Below are 15925 nucleotides of genomic sequence, written 5' to 3'. Positions count from 1 at the left end.
CCAGTATGCATAATAATGGTGAGTTTGTTAAGAACGCCCCCATTTGGAAGATGGGTACCCCCCCCCCCACCCCCCGACGTCAAAAGCTGGATAAGCCACTGGTTCCCCAAAATTAAATCTAACGAAGCACGACCGACTTTTATAAGCAACGGAAAGACTGGGACAAGTTCAGTGATGGTGCTTCGAATTACCGCCATAATGTACGTACATGTACATGTACTTGTAATACCGGACCGCGGCCATAGTACGCCATATCACGGGCGGGGCATGCAGAACATGTTTTGTGAAGTGCAACGGTAAGTGCAGCGTTTTGCTCTGTGGTTCCGGTTGCAGGCAGTGTGGTGACAGCGCCAAACAACTTATAAACAAGGTCACTCACTCGTCCACTCACAATGGCCAGTGAATTAAGTGGGAAAATACAAACCGGTAAGTACAATGTGTTTTGGTTTGAATTGTTCACGGTGTGAATAAACACAGCGTGTTCTTAGTTATGACTAATCGATCATAACATTAACAGTACATGTACATGTACACACAGTACATGTACATGTACATGTGTATATGCACCAGAAGGCAAACTCGCTGCGTGCACACAACGCATAAAGGCCACTGACTTTTTGCCCGACACGAAATAAACATACAATGTAGGCCTATGTACTATAAGCTTTTCGGCTTATCAGTGAGAAGTGACTTTCTCAATAATGGGACGCTACTATATATAGAGGCAAGTGGGGATGAAGTGGTTTACCCAAGGACACAACGTATAATTATGACCAGCAGCTGGATTCGAACCTCTGACCCTCTGATCATGAGTCACGAACCCTAACCACTGGGCCACACTGACGATCCGCCCTTCTGAATTATTTCCACACAGTATACTACCACATAAGCAGTTTTCATTTCATCAGTCTATAGTAGCAGTCAATACTCTGTAATTCTCCAGTATAGGATATATAGTTAATATTATACAAATATTGAATGCTTCGAGTGGTGTAGTAAAACTAGCCTCCCGCGGCCCGAGGTTATCCATGGACATTCTATTTTCCCGAGGCGAAGCCGAGGGAAAATAGAATGATCCATGGATCACCGAGGGAGGCTAGTTTTACTTCACCACGAGATAAAGCATTCAATATTTGTTTTATAACACTTCACCCACAGATTCTGCTTGATTTTAATATTTTAAATTATTTAAATCTGAACACATCTGAAATAAACTTCAATTTCAATACAAAATTGGTGGAAAATGTATTTCTCTCTTAAAAACTAGCCCTTCACGAAATGTTTGAACCCAAGTCTGCAGCGCGCTCTCTTTGGAATAATACGCGCTACGCACAACGGGCAACGCGCACACCAGCATGCATTTGCACACAAATACCGCGCCGTGGAAATAGTACTTTGGTTGCTAATGGTATAGTACTTTGGTTGCTATGCGCATAGTACATTTGGCCGTGCACAGAAAGATAGCAACATTAGAAAGTAACATGTGACTCGCTCTAGGCCAATCAAGACAAAGAATCTGTTGGTGAGGTGTTATAAATAGTCAATATTCAGTAATCGTTCTAGTTAACAATAAATAATCAGTTCTTTCCACGGTTCTCATTTTAATGAACTCAGTCCACATTAAAAAAAATTGCGCCGGGATTAAAGTCGCTGTTAACACTAGTCTTTCACTATTTGTGTATTCCTATATTCCCCATAAATTGGCGACATAGTGCACCCAACAAAATGTTCACATGAAGTCATGCATGTCGGTGTAAACCGTTGTGTTTTCCTTTTTCTAAATTGAAAGGCAGCACGAGTCCATGAAAAGGAAAAAGCATCGACCTGACTCCACCAATTGTGCTGCCCTCATGCACTGCAAACCGTGATGCATTCTTTCGTTGGTGCACTTTTTTTAAGAGCAGTGGCGTAGCCGGGGGTTGTTGTTGTTATTGTTACCCCCCCCCCCCCAATATTTTGTAAAGACTGCCCTTCCCCCTCTTCCACTATTTGATTTTACGGAGGCGAAGTGTGTCAGGAGAAGAAAAAAACTGTCTAAATTTCAGCACGGATGTGCCAGTTACATTTTTACCCCCCCCCTCCCCCAATGAAAATGACCTTGCTACGCCTATGAAGATTACGAACTTTCATATAAAATGTCTTTATAAGATTGGATCGGTACGTAGGCATACATGTAGGCAAAAACCTAAAATAGGATTTACAACTCCCGACGCGACACCAGTAGTTCCACAATAATCAATTCATTCCTGTTTGCTTTTCACTGCAGTGCTAGGGACCATAGATCCCTCGGGTCTGGGCATGACACTGACGCACGAACACCTGAACATCGACTATAAGCCGTGCTTCGCTGAACCGCCTGCAAAGTATAAGGATCATGTGAACCTGCCGCTTACCATTGAGAACCTGTGGTGGATCCACCGCTATCCGTGAGTTGATAGACGTCATAATGACGTCACGCTTTGTTTAAATGTGCGCTTTCCTATGGGAGCCTGGTGGAGCTCGTCTCGACCTGTTTCAGTGAAAGTTTGTTCCGTGAATGAAAGTTTGTTCTAAACTTCCAGCCTAGCGACAGCTAGAGCTGCAGGTCACTGTCATTTGCACAACGACCTTTTCCCGCCAGGTGGAGTGGTTATAAAATGTTCAAAGCCTGCAGAATTCTTGATTCCGAGTGATTCGTCCACTATACAGCAGCACAAACGTGCTCGCGATGGGAGTCGCCATTTTCTCCAGATCGATACCAACATTTCATGAGACGCGGCCTGTGATTGGTCAATATAGTTAAAACATTGGGCTTGTACTTTTCGAAATACATGTTCAAGCAAACATTAAGCAGGGGAAAAAACGTATTTAAAGGCGTTGAATTTAGTTGTAATGTCGTTTTGATAATCAAACATTTCGACTTACTTGTTTTGGTATATTTTTTTATGTAGGAAACATTATTTCAAAAATGAAATCATACTGCTATTTTTGTTCGTAGGTATTCGTGTTGGGACAACCTCGAGTTGAAGACCGTTCAAAAAGATGTCACAAATGAGCTCAAATTCTTTTACGAGAACGGAGGTCGGTCCGTCGTGGATGCAACGACGATAGGGATTGGCCGAAATTTGACCGAGCTCGCCGAACTGTCCAAAGAGAGTGGAGTTAACATCATCGCGGGCGGTGGTAAGATTATGTCGATTTCAATTGGTCATTCTAATGCTTGCAATGTTTTGCTTGATTTTCTATTGGTCTGTTTATTTATCATTCACGTACTCATGGTAATGACTTCTGTTTTATGAACTGATTACCTCTGGGCTTGAGGTGATAAGCTCCCCGATCAATCAAAAAATGTTTCGAAACCACGATGTCGTTTTAGCGTTAGTCATCGCGTTTATGATTTTGAGGGACCTGGGCTGAAATCTTCTGGCTCTATGTAGCACCACTTTCTGTTAAAGAAAGAGAGTAAATCGCAGAACTGAAGTCAAATTTTAGAGTAGTCTTGTTTGGTCCCTCCATTAAATCTAAGTGAGTCTTGAGTGTGTGATTGAGCCAAAACTGGAAACGATCCAAGATTTCGAAACTGGCTTGTAAACAAACATATAGCGAGTCAGTCTGTGTTGAAAAACAACTGTTTGAAAATATTTCAAATATATCAAAATCACCAATCACGTCTGGATACCACCCACATCTGCAACTTTTTTTGGTATCTTTTTTGCCCCCCCCCCTTGCAGGGTATTATTTGGGATACACCCACCCTCCTGAAATGAGTACCATGACCCAGGAGGAGCTCGTACAAGGAATGGTCCATGAGATCACCGCAGGGGCCGACGGGACTAAACTCAAATGTGGACTCATCGGCGAGATTGGCTGCTCCAATGATATATTGCGTAAGAAACTCTCCAGTTTAACTATTTGTCTTTGGATGCAGAATTGAATGGCAAAGGCTGTTTGTAAAATTCATTGCTACTTTGTGATAGACTTGCAAAAGCTACCGCTATGGTTTATTTATGGATTTCAAAGTGCAATTGTTTCACCTGTTGGTTTGATGGTTGTTTGTTTGGTTGAATTCGTAAACAATGTAGCCTTTGTTTGGATCGCCAGTCATTATTGTGCTAAATTTTGGACAGTGTTATTCTACTTGACGATTGGTATACGAAACGATTGTATTGTTAGTTAATTCGCGTAAAATGTTTCCCAACTTTGGGATGGATTTTTTTCTTCGAAATTGACGACAGTGTGTTTATAGTTTGACCAACATTGGGCAACATTATTTTCAAGCAACAAGTGGCAATTTTAGGGTGTATTATTCAGCTCTTTTTAATTTATTTTGCTAGCTAACGAGAAGAAAGTGCTCCAGGCGACTGCGGAAGCCCAGCGGCAGCTGGGTTGCCCCGTGCTTATCCACCCGGGCAGGTTGCCCAAATGCCCCGCCGAGTGCCTTCGCGTCTTACAGGAGGCCGGAGGGGAGGCTGACAAGACGGTCATGTCTCACATCGATCGTAAGTGATATAACGGGGACATCTCTTGTCATTCGAGGCATTCGAGGGCATGTGTCATTCGAGGGCCTGTGAAAAGAACTTCACAAACTACACTCAAGTGGGACTCGAACCCACGACCTCCTGTATACAAGTGCAGCTTGCCGGGGTCGGCTGGCTGGTTCGAATCTGATATAGCAGCGGGAACGTCGAAGTGTGGAGTTTCCCCCAATCATTCTTGTCAAAACCAAACAAGCTCACACGCGGTGCAACCACAATCGCCAACTTTACAAATGCAAACCTTCAAATCTTTATGTTTGGAGACAACTTCCTGAACTAACAAGCTTGCAAGTGTTTTAGATAAGACGTTTCCTCTTCCTGTCTCCAATAATTCAGGTTGTCTTTTCAACCGCGAGCAAGTCTTGGAGTTTGCCGAGATGGGCGGCTACCTGGAGTTCGACTTCTTCGGTACCGAGGTAACTTACTATCAGCACGACGAGACGGTACCCCTGCCCAGCGACATCCAGCGGATCAGACTCATTAAGATTCTCGCGGAGGAAGGCTTTGAGGATAAAGTCGTCATCGCTCATGATATACACCGCAAGATGCAACTGGTTCGTAAGATTCCTCCAAGATGCTTGGATAGGACTGTGTATATTTCAGCTGACATTTCTGGGGTTGTTGTTCATCTTGGTATAAACTACACCTTTGCATACCAGTCTTGATTGATTCGCCACAAATTGACAGTACAAAATGACACCTAGAGTAAAATACTATTTTAAGTTATTAAATAATATTTTTTGTTTCTCGGCCGAGGATTAATATTTCCCCGGATTTTAATTACAGAGTGTTTGCATAAATATAACCTCAGTCTTTCCTAAAGCATGAATCATTGAATCAGATAAGAAAGAGGGATACACAACTTACTTTAGGTAACGACCTTCGAAATATTGTCTCGAATTGTACACAGATAGAGCTACCTAGTCCTAGTTTAAGCGATAACCAACAAAATTACAATCGATTTTGATCTATTCCCGATTTCAGATGAACTACGGAGGCCACGGCTACTCGCACATCATTCTCAACGCCCTGCCGAGAATGCTGGTGAGCGGCTTGTCCCAAGATGTCATCGACAAGATCACCGTGGACAACCCGCGAACTTGGCTGACGTTCAAGTAAAGGCACCTGAGTGTACGGCGGTGTGTTGCCGCGATCGCTGCCCGGTGTAGAGGTGGAGATAAACTTTCTCTCGTGTCGCGAGTAAGGTTTATATTAATAATTGCCATAGGGCAGCGTACAAAGTGAGTCTTTTACAAGTCCAGTCAGGCTTGATTTAAGACTAGATGGCGTGTAATTAACCTGTGAATAACACCTGACTTCTGAGCACTACTCTAAAACTGAAGCTGGAGACACATACCTTTTATTAAGTGCCTTATTAATCCTAAACTAATATTTTTAATACATACCGGAGCAGTAAACGAATATGAAAGGTATTAACACACTGAAGTTGGTTTTTACAAAACTCAAAAACACATTGAATTTCTACAGCAGTTAGACTTGCTTTGCATTACGAAGTAAAAAAAACACATAAAATATTGAGATAAATATTAAATAAACACATTAACAATTCAACCAATTAATATAAAAAATATTTAAAAATACGATAACCACCTTGGTATTTGCATTATCACTGGATCACTGTATTCATGAATAATTTTCATAATCTAGGAAAAGGCACATTGATTGTAACCCCTGCGTTATATTAACCAATTTCAGTTTAATAAAAATATAAAATGCTGCAAAACTCTGCTTTGTTTCTTGGAAGACGCAATACTAGTTCACGCACGGAGTCCTAGAGTGTTTTGTTCTCAATATTCATAGAGCAGCCCGGGTCGCATTGACGTAACATGGCACAGTAAACGCCGTGTCCCCGCGGGCAATCGCCGTCCCCGTGCCGAGCAAGATGGCTACCATTAGACAAGGAGTTGCTGCGATGATGAACAAGCAGACGACTGTTTCCAACACGAACCAATTTCTGCAACGATCGAGAAATGGTCTTTTTTAACTACATGTAGTATCATATTTTGGTCATTTGGCTCGTGTGTGGAAATGGTACTGCTGAAGTACCAAGGGGAATGGAGTTTGGAAAAAAATACAGACGACCGATAGCTGATATTTACGCTTAAACTAGAACATTTCTTTAAGAGCTTTCAAAAGTACAATTAATTGGTAAAAAATATAAAAACACCAAAGTGGGAATGTTGGACTGGAATCAAATAATAGTGAATAAAAAAAAGAAAGAAAAAGACATTCATGAGCCAATATGGCCGGCGTTTATCTCCAGTTTCCTTGGCATCAAAAGACTGAGAATATTTCTATTCCCCCTGGATGGGATGCTAGTACATCGCGGGTTACTTCCCAGCTAATGCCAGTACCAATTAATTGAATTCTCCAGTGTGGAGAGCCAGGAGAGGGGCAAGTTGAGGTGAAGTGGCTTGCCCAAGAACACAACATGTGGCCAGCAGCTGGATTCGAACCCCTGACCCTCTGATCATGAGTCACAAACCCTAACCACTTGGCCACACTCCCAAATTAAGTAGGATCCGGTAAATTATGGCTCCCGATACCGCTATACTTAGGTAAGCAAGCAGCTAAATGATAAAGAAAAAGGGGGAAAATAAATACATACGAGGGTTTTTCTTGGCGTTGACTCCGAAGACGTATGTAACACAGACAGGGAATGAGTAGAGCAAGGAGTGGGGTCAGGAAGCCGCCCGAGATGGAGGACACTAAGGTGAAGTGAGGTAATGTCTCCTGGATGAAGACCTGGCCGAGGAGAATGGAGGAGCGGAGCACCACTCGCTTCCAGCTGAAATCTGTAGAAGAAAAAGGAGGATATCAATTAACAACTAGTCTTTACATGTTAATACAATTACCGTCACTGAACATTAATTGTGATCATGGTTGTTGCTCACAAATACAAAGTCAATGATATAAGTATATAAGTGTCCATCTATTTTTGAAATAACTACAAAACCACGAAGCAAATTTTGAATTTTTTTTTATTGTGCAGATACTCCTCATCCTTGGCCTAAACCCATATGAGTTTCGTTTAATTTCCCTCACGCATGCACCACTGCACAATGGTCAATCGATCACAACAATATATTGAGACACTGTGACCAAGTTCCTTGCCTTAAATATTTCCAGTGCTGTGTTATGCAAACTGTGTAAAATCCTGCATGTTGTGAAAAGGGCTGTGCTTGGGGAGTGAAATCATTTGCCGGGCTATCAGTCATCATGCTGGCAAGACATCAGTTTCAAACACCAGGGCAAATCATTCCAATCCCAAGCCACATCAGTCCTTGTTTTTCACAGCACGAAGGATTTTTCACAGTTTACATAGCACAGCAATGGAATTGATTAAGGCAAGGAACTTGGTCACAGTGTCCAAAAATGTTCTTGTGACCAATTGATCATTGTGCAGTGAGGCGTGATGGCAATTATATTAAACCCACAGGGGTTGAGGCCAGGGATAGGGAGTATCTCCACAAACAAACAAATTCGCAATTTGCTTAACATTTGTTTAATCGATCAACTATTACCCGGGGATATATTGAGCACCTCTTCGAGGTACTGGAACAGTGGGTTGTTCACGACCAAGACGACCCCAGCCAAATGGATTAAGATGAGAAAGGCTGAGACTTTCTTGAGGGCGTCATCGGGCAGCAGCGTGAAGACAATGGCGTTACCCGTCACGTTGGTCAGCGTGTCACCATAGACAATGAACAAGGCCAGCATCACAGGAAGACATAAAAATAACGTCACTGGAAAAAAAAAGACGATCAAACAAAAACGATCTGGTGAATCGTCAAAAATATACGTATTTTGAAGTATCTATTGGCATGTTGATGAAATGACTAGTGATGGTTATCAATTTAACATGATGTACACTCTCCATCACAGTACGATGCGGATGCAAACAGAAAAAAATAGTAGTTTTGCTACCGTGCGAAGATGCAAAACTGCCATGCAACAGCCGTATAATTCTTTACTGCAACTTTGCAAACCAAATTCTACATATTCCTCCAAATCGGAAAGAACTCAAATTATTTCATTCCGTATAGTATATTGGGTGTTGGTTGAAAAAAAAAACTCAGAATAAAAGCAAAACACGTAGCTGGTTTATGTACTGTATGGATGAGGCATGGCTTGGGTTGTCCACTTTTTGGCAGCCATTTTGAAAGCATTCAGGCCTTTGTTTTGATTTCAAAAATCGAGCGCTATTATGAAATGCATTTATTGGTTTGTATAGTGATGGCTGCTATACTTTACCAACCACTGAGTACGGTTTAATGTCGTGTATAGTACTAACAATGGCCTAGGTTTCAAACGTTGTTAAGCCTATATGTATATTATACAAATAATGCTTCTTTATGAGTGCAATGGTAAGAACAATTTCATGAGGTGACAGATGGAATGTTCCATTCCATGAGGCAAAGCCGAATGGAATGGAACATTTCATCTGTCACGAATGCAATTATTCTTTCCATTGCACGAACGTGAAATATTCATTATTTGTTGTATACAACACCTAACCCCTGAATAAATCCTCGTCATTGGTCAGAGACACAATCGTGTCTGTGCAATAGAACTTCTATTTACCGTGCAATATAACTTCTATTTACCGTGGAATATAACATATATTTTTGTGGAAAGGCCAGGCTGTACGTAAGTTGGGACGATCGAATAGTTCAGTGACATGATATTATGATGAACAACCCACCGATCAGGTGATAGGGATTTACTCAGGCATTGTAATTGTCCTTCATGCAATGCTAAATAGAGGAATAGTGGCAGATGGCGGCGAATCTATAGAGTTTTCGTTTACATGACTTTTAATAAAAAAAACAAAAGAACGCAAGTCTGAATATCGATAGCTATGCATGCTGGCTTCATTATGAGACGCTTCATTGATTTGGAATAGCAGATATGACTTTGGGATGTGTTTATCATTAAAAAAAAATTATCATAACAACATTGATATTTAGCTACCGTTTTTATTAGTTGTTATAGCCGTATGCGGTGTATACATAGCGTCTGACGACGATTATAGCATACTGGTCGAAACGTTGACAAATAATAGAGCTATACACTGCAGAAACTGTGTTTAGCAATACAACACTTCTCTAAACACTTTCTTGCTATCAGTTTGTAAACAAGTTTAAATACTAAACATGTTTGGAGTAAGGATGGATAGTGTTTAGCTATTAAACATTGATGTTTAGGAATTGGACACATAATGTTGATTGATAAACACAGTTTTTAGAGTGTACCCCTGACTGAAGTAGGCCCTAGACATACAAATGGAAGGAAACACTAACAATCGGAGACAAACGACAACAAACAAATAACAAACAAACAAACAAACAAACGGGAAGACAAACGAACACATGAGAGAAAAAAGCTCAAAACTCACTTAAGTCAGCAAGGATAATGGACTGTGTGAAGGCCTGCGGCTGTTTCATGTCTTGCTGCACGGTCGGGAAAGAGCCGTGCAGGCCGACCAGCCATATCACCGTTCCGGCGATCTCAGCAAGGTGCAGATATTGGCTCTCTTGCTGTGTTTCGTCTGAGGCGCCGGCGTACCCGCTGGAATTAGAATCGCTGGCGTACCCGCTGGAGTGAGAATCGCCGGCCAGGAAAATGGACATGATGATCAGAATCACCGACAGAACGACGGTGAAGAAACTGTTTGCCAAAATCCACCTGTCAACGGATGCATGAGTTCAAAGGTCACCAAGGGGCAAAGGTCATGGAGCTGCAGCTTAGCATAAGCAAGACCAGGTTACCAGTCAAACTGTCATGTGGCTAGTATTGCTTTTCTCAACTGATGTTTAGCAACATGATGTACATGTAGGCCATGAATTTAGAACTGAGTTTATCCTGCATTATCCAATTTATTCGGTAAACTGGATTTACTTTAAAACAAAACCCTTGATTCAATAAAATACAGCACCGGCAGGTTCATAAACGTGTACAAATTGTCAGTTATAAAGTAATTATTGTCAAACTGGCAATCTTCCCCTGAATGTACTGCGCATAAAAGGTCGAACTTTCAGCGCATGATTGTAGTTTGTAGAATGAAATTGTATTGTGTAGAGGTCAATTTGATTTGGGTTTTGTCCTTCGCCGAATTTATTGTACAAGTATACCCCCGTGCTCTCCCAGTGCTTACGAGTAGAAAAATTCACATGTTTGAACCAAATAATGAAACAAGAATTAATAACACATTGTATTTTAGGACTCCACTTGCGTTATTTTCAACAATTCCTTTTTTTACGGAATTTGGCACCGCTTACCAGAAATTCTTGGGTGTACCTAGCCACAGAAATGGACAGATAAGTAGACCATAAGCAAGCGGCCAGTAGCACAGCGTGCCCTGCAGTGCCGGTCCGCCTATCGTCAGGGTCAGCTCCGTGAAGCCGAGTAGCGAACCAATGGCATTGGTAAAGCAGGTGGCTGCCACTAGAAAGTTGATAAGTTTTCTATAGAAAACAGTGAATCAGGGAAGTCAAAAAAGGTTAAGAGATCCTAGCGTTTCGAGGCCCAGGATCTTTCTCTATAAAACGAAATGACAGGGGTACAGAAACAAACAGGTAGGCTCGAGACAAACAAATTACATGCATCGGTGTACGGCAAAATACAAACAGGAAAACAACGGGGGAAGAGTACAAACAAACAGATTACAAGTAATTTAAAAAAGTAGAATAAGATCAAGCATCTTTACAATGATTGAAATACAGTGGGAAGTACATATTTTAATATAATAAAAAATGTGCAGGTTTCATTTTTTTTTAATGTTTCTCCGTTTTACGTGTTTTTATACTTAAATGAAGATAATAATTATTGCATGAAAATGACACGCACACAGTGTCGAAACAAACTCCACGTGTTATTTATAATTCACCGCAGTATTTGCAGTGCATATAATACATTGTACATTGTGATTGAAGTCTTTGTGTTTTTATGTAAATTAATAAGTCTTTTTGAATTAGCGTTCCATTGTTTGACAACGCAACGTACTGAACGTACACTCTGACTTCAACAAAGCAGTGGTTTTAAAAGTCTTGAAATGATTCTGAAATATAATTCTAAAAACCCTGCAAAAGTGAAATCATTTCAAGTTTCTGATAAACTCTTACCGTGCCCAGTCACCATAGGCCTCGTAGCCAATGGCGCCGTACGGATGCCGCTCATTGCCCCATTTCTCCCGTACCATATTCCAGCAGCGGCCCAGTATCACGGACGTGTAGAACAAAGCTAAGTACAGGGACAAGAACAGACAGAAACCGTCCCAACCTGAGGATGGAGAGCAGGCAGGATAAAGAGTAAATGCGATCGTCGAAATTTCCTCCATAGTTGCACTTGTGGTTGTGCCGGTATTGCTGCTCCAACACAACTAATTCTCACACGATATTAAAATAAAAACCTAAAAAATAACCTGTTTAAAATCATTCACAGTTATGAATCAGTCGCGGATCCAGAGGGGGGTTTTGGGGGTCGACCCCCAGCTCTGACTCAAACCTATTTATTTAACGGAGGCTAAGGGTCCGGAGAAAAAACACCCTGTCTACATTTCAGCATTGATTAGCTGATGAACCCCTTCCCCCCGCAAAACTTCCTGGATCCGCCCCGGGACTTTTCTTCTCTGTTATATTTAACAAAAATTATGTTTACAAAATTAATACATTATAAACAAAATGACACAAACTTCAAATCAGTTTTACAGTCCTAAATAGGGACAGAAGTAAAGACATACTTTCGATAAGGCAGGTTTAGAGTGTAACGACCCCGCGTTACGTTAGGGAAGCCGGGGGGGGGGGGCAGATATTCCCAACCAAGGTGAGTAAAAAGAAAACCGCATCCCAAATGGCAGGATCAATTTTTGAACGTTTTTAAAAGGTTTGCCTGTAGCACTTTCAAAATCTAGGATATGAAAGCCCAATCAATGAGCTTTCTTTTAATACAAGAATCATTTAAAACACTCATGTACTTTTCAAGTAACAGAATTTTGAACACAACACCGTTTTAAAGGTCTGTCCACGGATCACAACAAGCTAAGTGTTCTTTCAGCAAAACGAAAACATTTCACATGCATCCCTATGAGAATTGTTTTCGTTTTGCTGAAAGAGCACTTAGTGTTTACTGATGAAACCAAGGGCGGATCCAGAACACAATATTGGGGGGGGGCCAAAAAAAATTTTGGTCCCCCCAAAAAAGTGGGTCTAAAAAAATTACGGGGTGGGGTTCGGGGCCCGTGAGGGCCCCGAAAATTTTTTGGATTCTAGATGCTCTGTGGTGCGATCTGAGGCAATTTCTGACCACTTTAACCAATTTTTTTGAGGAAAAGATGGTGGTGTACTCATTGCCTGCCTTTATTGCGATGTCACATTAAAACAAAAAAAATTGGTTTCGTTTTGGGGGGGGCCATGGCCCCCTTTGGCCCCCCCCTGGATCCGCCCTTGGATGAAACATGGATCATATTGAAGGGGTATCCCTTAGTGTCAAAGGTCAATCATGACGTCACTCACCCGTACTGACGACGAGAACTTCCACGGCAAGGAAACCCAAGCCGGCAAACGAACCTGATAAGGAAATAGCCGTCTGCCAAAAATTTATGCCATCTGCCTGTATGTATAAAACCAAAAAAACCAAAAAAATTTAATAGCGAAAGAAGACCACAATACGTAAGTAAAATTACCTTCAAATAAAAGGTACAAATTACAATGCTTTTACAGGTTCTGAACCAACCACATCCCCACCAAAAAACTCACTTTTTTTAAATGGCCTTTTTTTTTTTTTTTTAAATAAGATGCAAAGATCATTTTTTACCATTGCATTTGTTGCACTTCAATATTTTACTCTCCGGTTCCGAAAAATATGTCTCACTTGATGGATTTGTTTGTGTCTTCTCGCAGACCAACCCCCCCCCCCCCCCCCCCCCAAAAAAAAAGAAATGGAAAATAAGAGGCAAAGTGACACCAAGGAATTTAAAACAAACCTGGACCGGTTCCCCTTCTTCAGTTTCCTTGTCATCTTCACTCAAATCCTGCCCTCCGCTTTCACTTCGTGGTTTCTCAATGAGTCTCAATGTTTGCCCATCTGCCATTTCGCCAACGCTTCTGAAAAAAGAGACATTGCCAATTTAAAAACTATACCTAACAGTCATAAAAAATTAATCATAAAATCCACACCGCAATGTTATTGTGTTGTGTCGTTGGGTAAGTCACACTGTTGCTAATTATGATAATGATGAGTCTGCATGCATAATGATATACAGAAGCCTAGACAACACCAGCAGAAATATTGTCGTGCACATGCTCTCTCTTAAATTTAGAATGCACGGACAATAAAATAATAATAATAAAAAAAATAAGCATTTACCATTACCTCTGTGAATAATTGGAACCATACAGCTGACAAGAGAACCACTGTTTCAGGCTTTGAAAGTGAGAATTGTGTGCAGTTAAAATCAATACTTCACTGAAAATTTGCCTGGGTTAATTTTACCAAAGAAAGGCTGAAAACTGGAACTACCCAAACTTGGGTTGTTCTATTATCAATTGTTTGGGTTAGAATTTCTGCTAAATTCAATTAAAACTTGTGGTCATTCAAGACAAAATTTAATTTGGTCTTGTATGACTACAACTTTTGGTTGAATTTAACATAAATTATAACCCAAACAATTGGTTATAGAACAACCCAAGTTTGGGTAGTTCCAGTTTTCAGCCTTTCTTTGGTAAAATTAACCCAGGCAATTTTTCAGTGTAGTCAATTCCTCTACTTCTTCAAAACTGACTGGAATATAACAATATGGCAATCACGCACCATAGCTTGTACTTACGAAGAGATTCAATTCATTGTAGATTTTGTTCAGTAACGTGACTGTAAAATCCTTTCAAAGTGGACTCTTTTACGGTCAAATGGAATAGGCAATCAGTTTTTCAAGAGTTCGAGGAATCCCTAAAATTCTGGTAGAATTATAGAACATTACTACATTTGTGTTTATAAAACAATGACTTGCTAAATGTATACAATAGGGTGTAATAAGCGGCTTAGTTAAACACCGTTCTACTCTCGGCGGTCATTATATAATGATAAATTTTAGATGAGATAAGACTTACCATAAGAAAATATCAGTCCGTTCACCGTCAGGTCCTCCTCGTTGCATGCGGATTTAGTTGTTCTGGTTGAAAACAGCCTGTCAATGGAGCGGACAAAAAGCTAAAAGCCAAACGAAGAAAGATCATGGATGTCCACTTCGGTCCTCTTTATACGCAAGTTAGGTTCTTGCGATCACGGTGACTCTCTTCAAGCCCGTGACAATACAAAATGGGCGGGAAAATAGGTCCGGTGAAAATTATCGCACGCTTCCGTCCACCACTGATCGGGTGAAATATGCCAGAAGTCTGTTTGATATTTCGATATCTGCGCAAGTCCTGTATAGCAGGGCCTACACTTAACCGTGACATGCAATCGTCTGTACGGTAAGAACGTTAAACGCTGCATGGAGTCACAATTACACTTCTGTCATGGATCAATTAGTATGAATGTCTAAAAAAAACCACCAACAACACACACGGGCCCATTCTTTATTCAGACGCCTGTAGCTACAGCCAGCCACCATATTGTGCTTGCTACGTCAGCGGTGACGGTAAGAGAAATACATGTAGTACAACACCAAGTTTGAATCCTTTGTCGGACTTTATCAGACAGAACCCCCACTGATCTGGTGGAATCTAAAGCTAACTCAAGTTGACAAAAGATGCGCTGTTCACTCGTTTACAGCGAATAAAGAAGAAAGCTTTCTCCCCCCCCCCTAAAAAAAAAAATTGAAAAAAAGAAAAGAAAAAAAATCAAGGCAAGTTATAATTAAAAACGTGCTCAAACGTTCGATTTTGTAAATGTAATAGACAAGAAGGTGGTTCTCCATCCACGCGTCTCGCCTGCTTTCGCGATTATATTTAAAGAGTGACCCTTGACCGACCGTGGTGTGTGGTGGGTGACCTTTGACAGCATTATCATTTGGACGTTACCATGTTGCATCTATGACCCAAGTTTGTTTTCAATTGGACCTCAACTTTTCAAATGAGACCAAGTTTACATGTTCAGCCTATTTTACAAGTTGACCTCATATGACCTTTGACCTTGGTATGTGACCTTAGAAATCATGATCATATGAAGGTTCCCATGTTTGATCTATGACCCAAGTTTGTTTACAATTGGACCTGAACTTTTCAAATGAGACCAGTTTTACATGTTCAGCCTATTTTACAACTTGACCTTAGATGACCTTTGACCCTGGTATGTGACCTTATACATCATGATCATAATGAAGGTTCCCATGTTGCATCTATGATTCAGGTTTGGTTCGAATAAGACTTCAAATTTTCAAATGAGACCAATTT

At 40.9% G+C, this 15925-nt stretch overlaps 2 protein-coding genes across 2 annotated transcripts; one reads left to right on the top strand and one right to left on the bottom strand.

Annotated features, from left to right (window-relative positions):
- The first annotated feature begins 220 nt into the window (after positions 1–220).
- Positions 221–6259, top strand: LOC119724284 (phosphotriesterase-related protein-like). Its single transcript, XM_038195265.1, has 7 exons — positions 221–426; positions 2267–2426; positions 2978–3162; positions 3711–3866; positions 4314–4478; positions 4851–5068; positions 5499–6259. Exons 1-7 carry the CDS (start codon positions 393–395, stop codon positions 5631–5633), a joined length of 1053 nt encoding a protein of 350 aa, XP_038051193.1. The 5' UTR covers positions 221–392; the 3' UTR covers positions 5634–6259.
- LOC119724283 (amino acid transporter AVT1J-like) lies at positions 5847–13998 on the bottom strand. Its single transcript, XM_038195264.1, has 9 exons — positions 13908–13998; positions 13519–13639; positions 13049–13145; positions 11660–11816; positions 10817–11002; positions 9934–10223; positions 8060–8281; positions 7144–7330; positions 5847–6489 (listed from the first exon to the last, which is right to left on the bottom strand). The coding sequence occupies exons 2-9, from the start codon at positions 13624–13626 to the stop codon at positions 6330–6332; spliced, it is 1407 nt and encodes a 468-aa protein (XP_038051192.1). The 5' UTR covers positions 13627–13639; positions 13908–13998; the 3' UTR covers positions 5847–6329.
- Positions 13999–15925: the final 1927 nt, after the last annotated feature.

This window comes from Patiria miniata, unplaced genomic scaffold, assembly GCF_015706575.1.
Source record: "Patiria miniata isolate m_02_andy unplaced genomic scaffold, ASM1570657v1 HiC_scaffold_18, whole genome shotgun sequence".
NCBI classification, from domain to species: domain Eukaryota; kingdom Metazoa; phylum Echinodermata; class Asteroidea; order Valvatida; family Asterinidae; genus Patiria; species Patiria miniata.
This window is presented reverse-complemented; position numbering and strand designations above follow the sequence as displayed.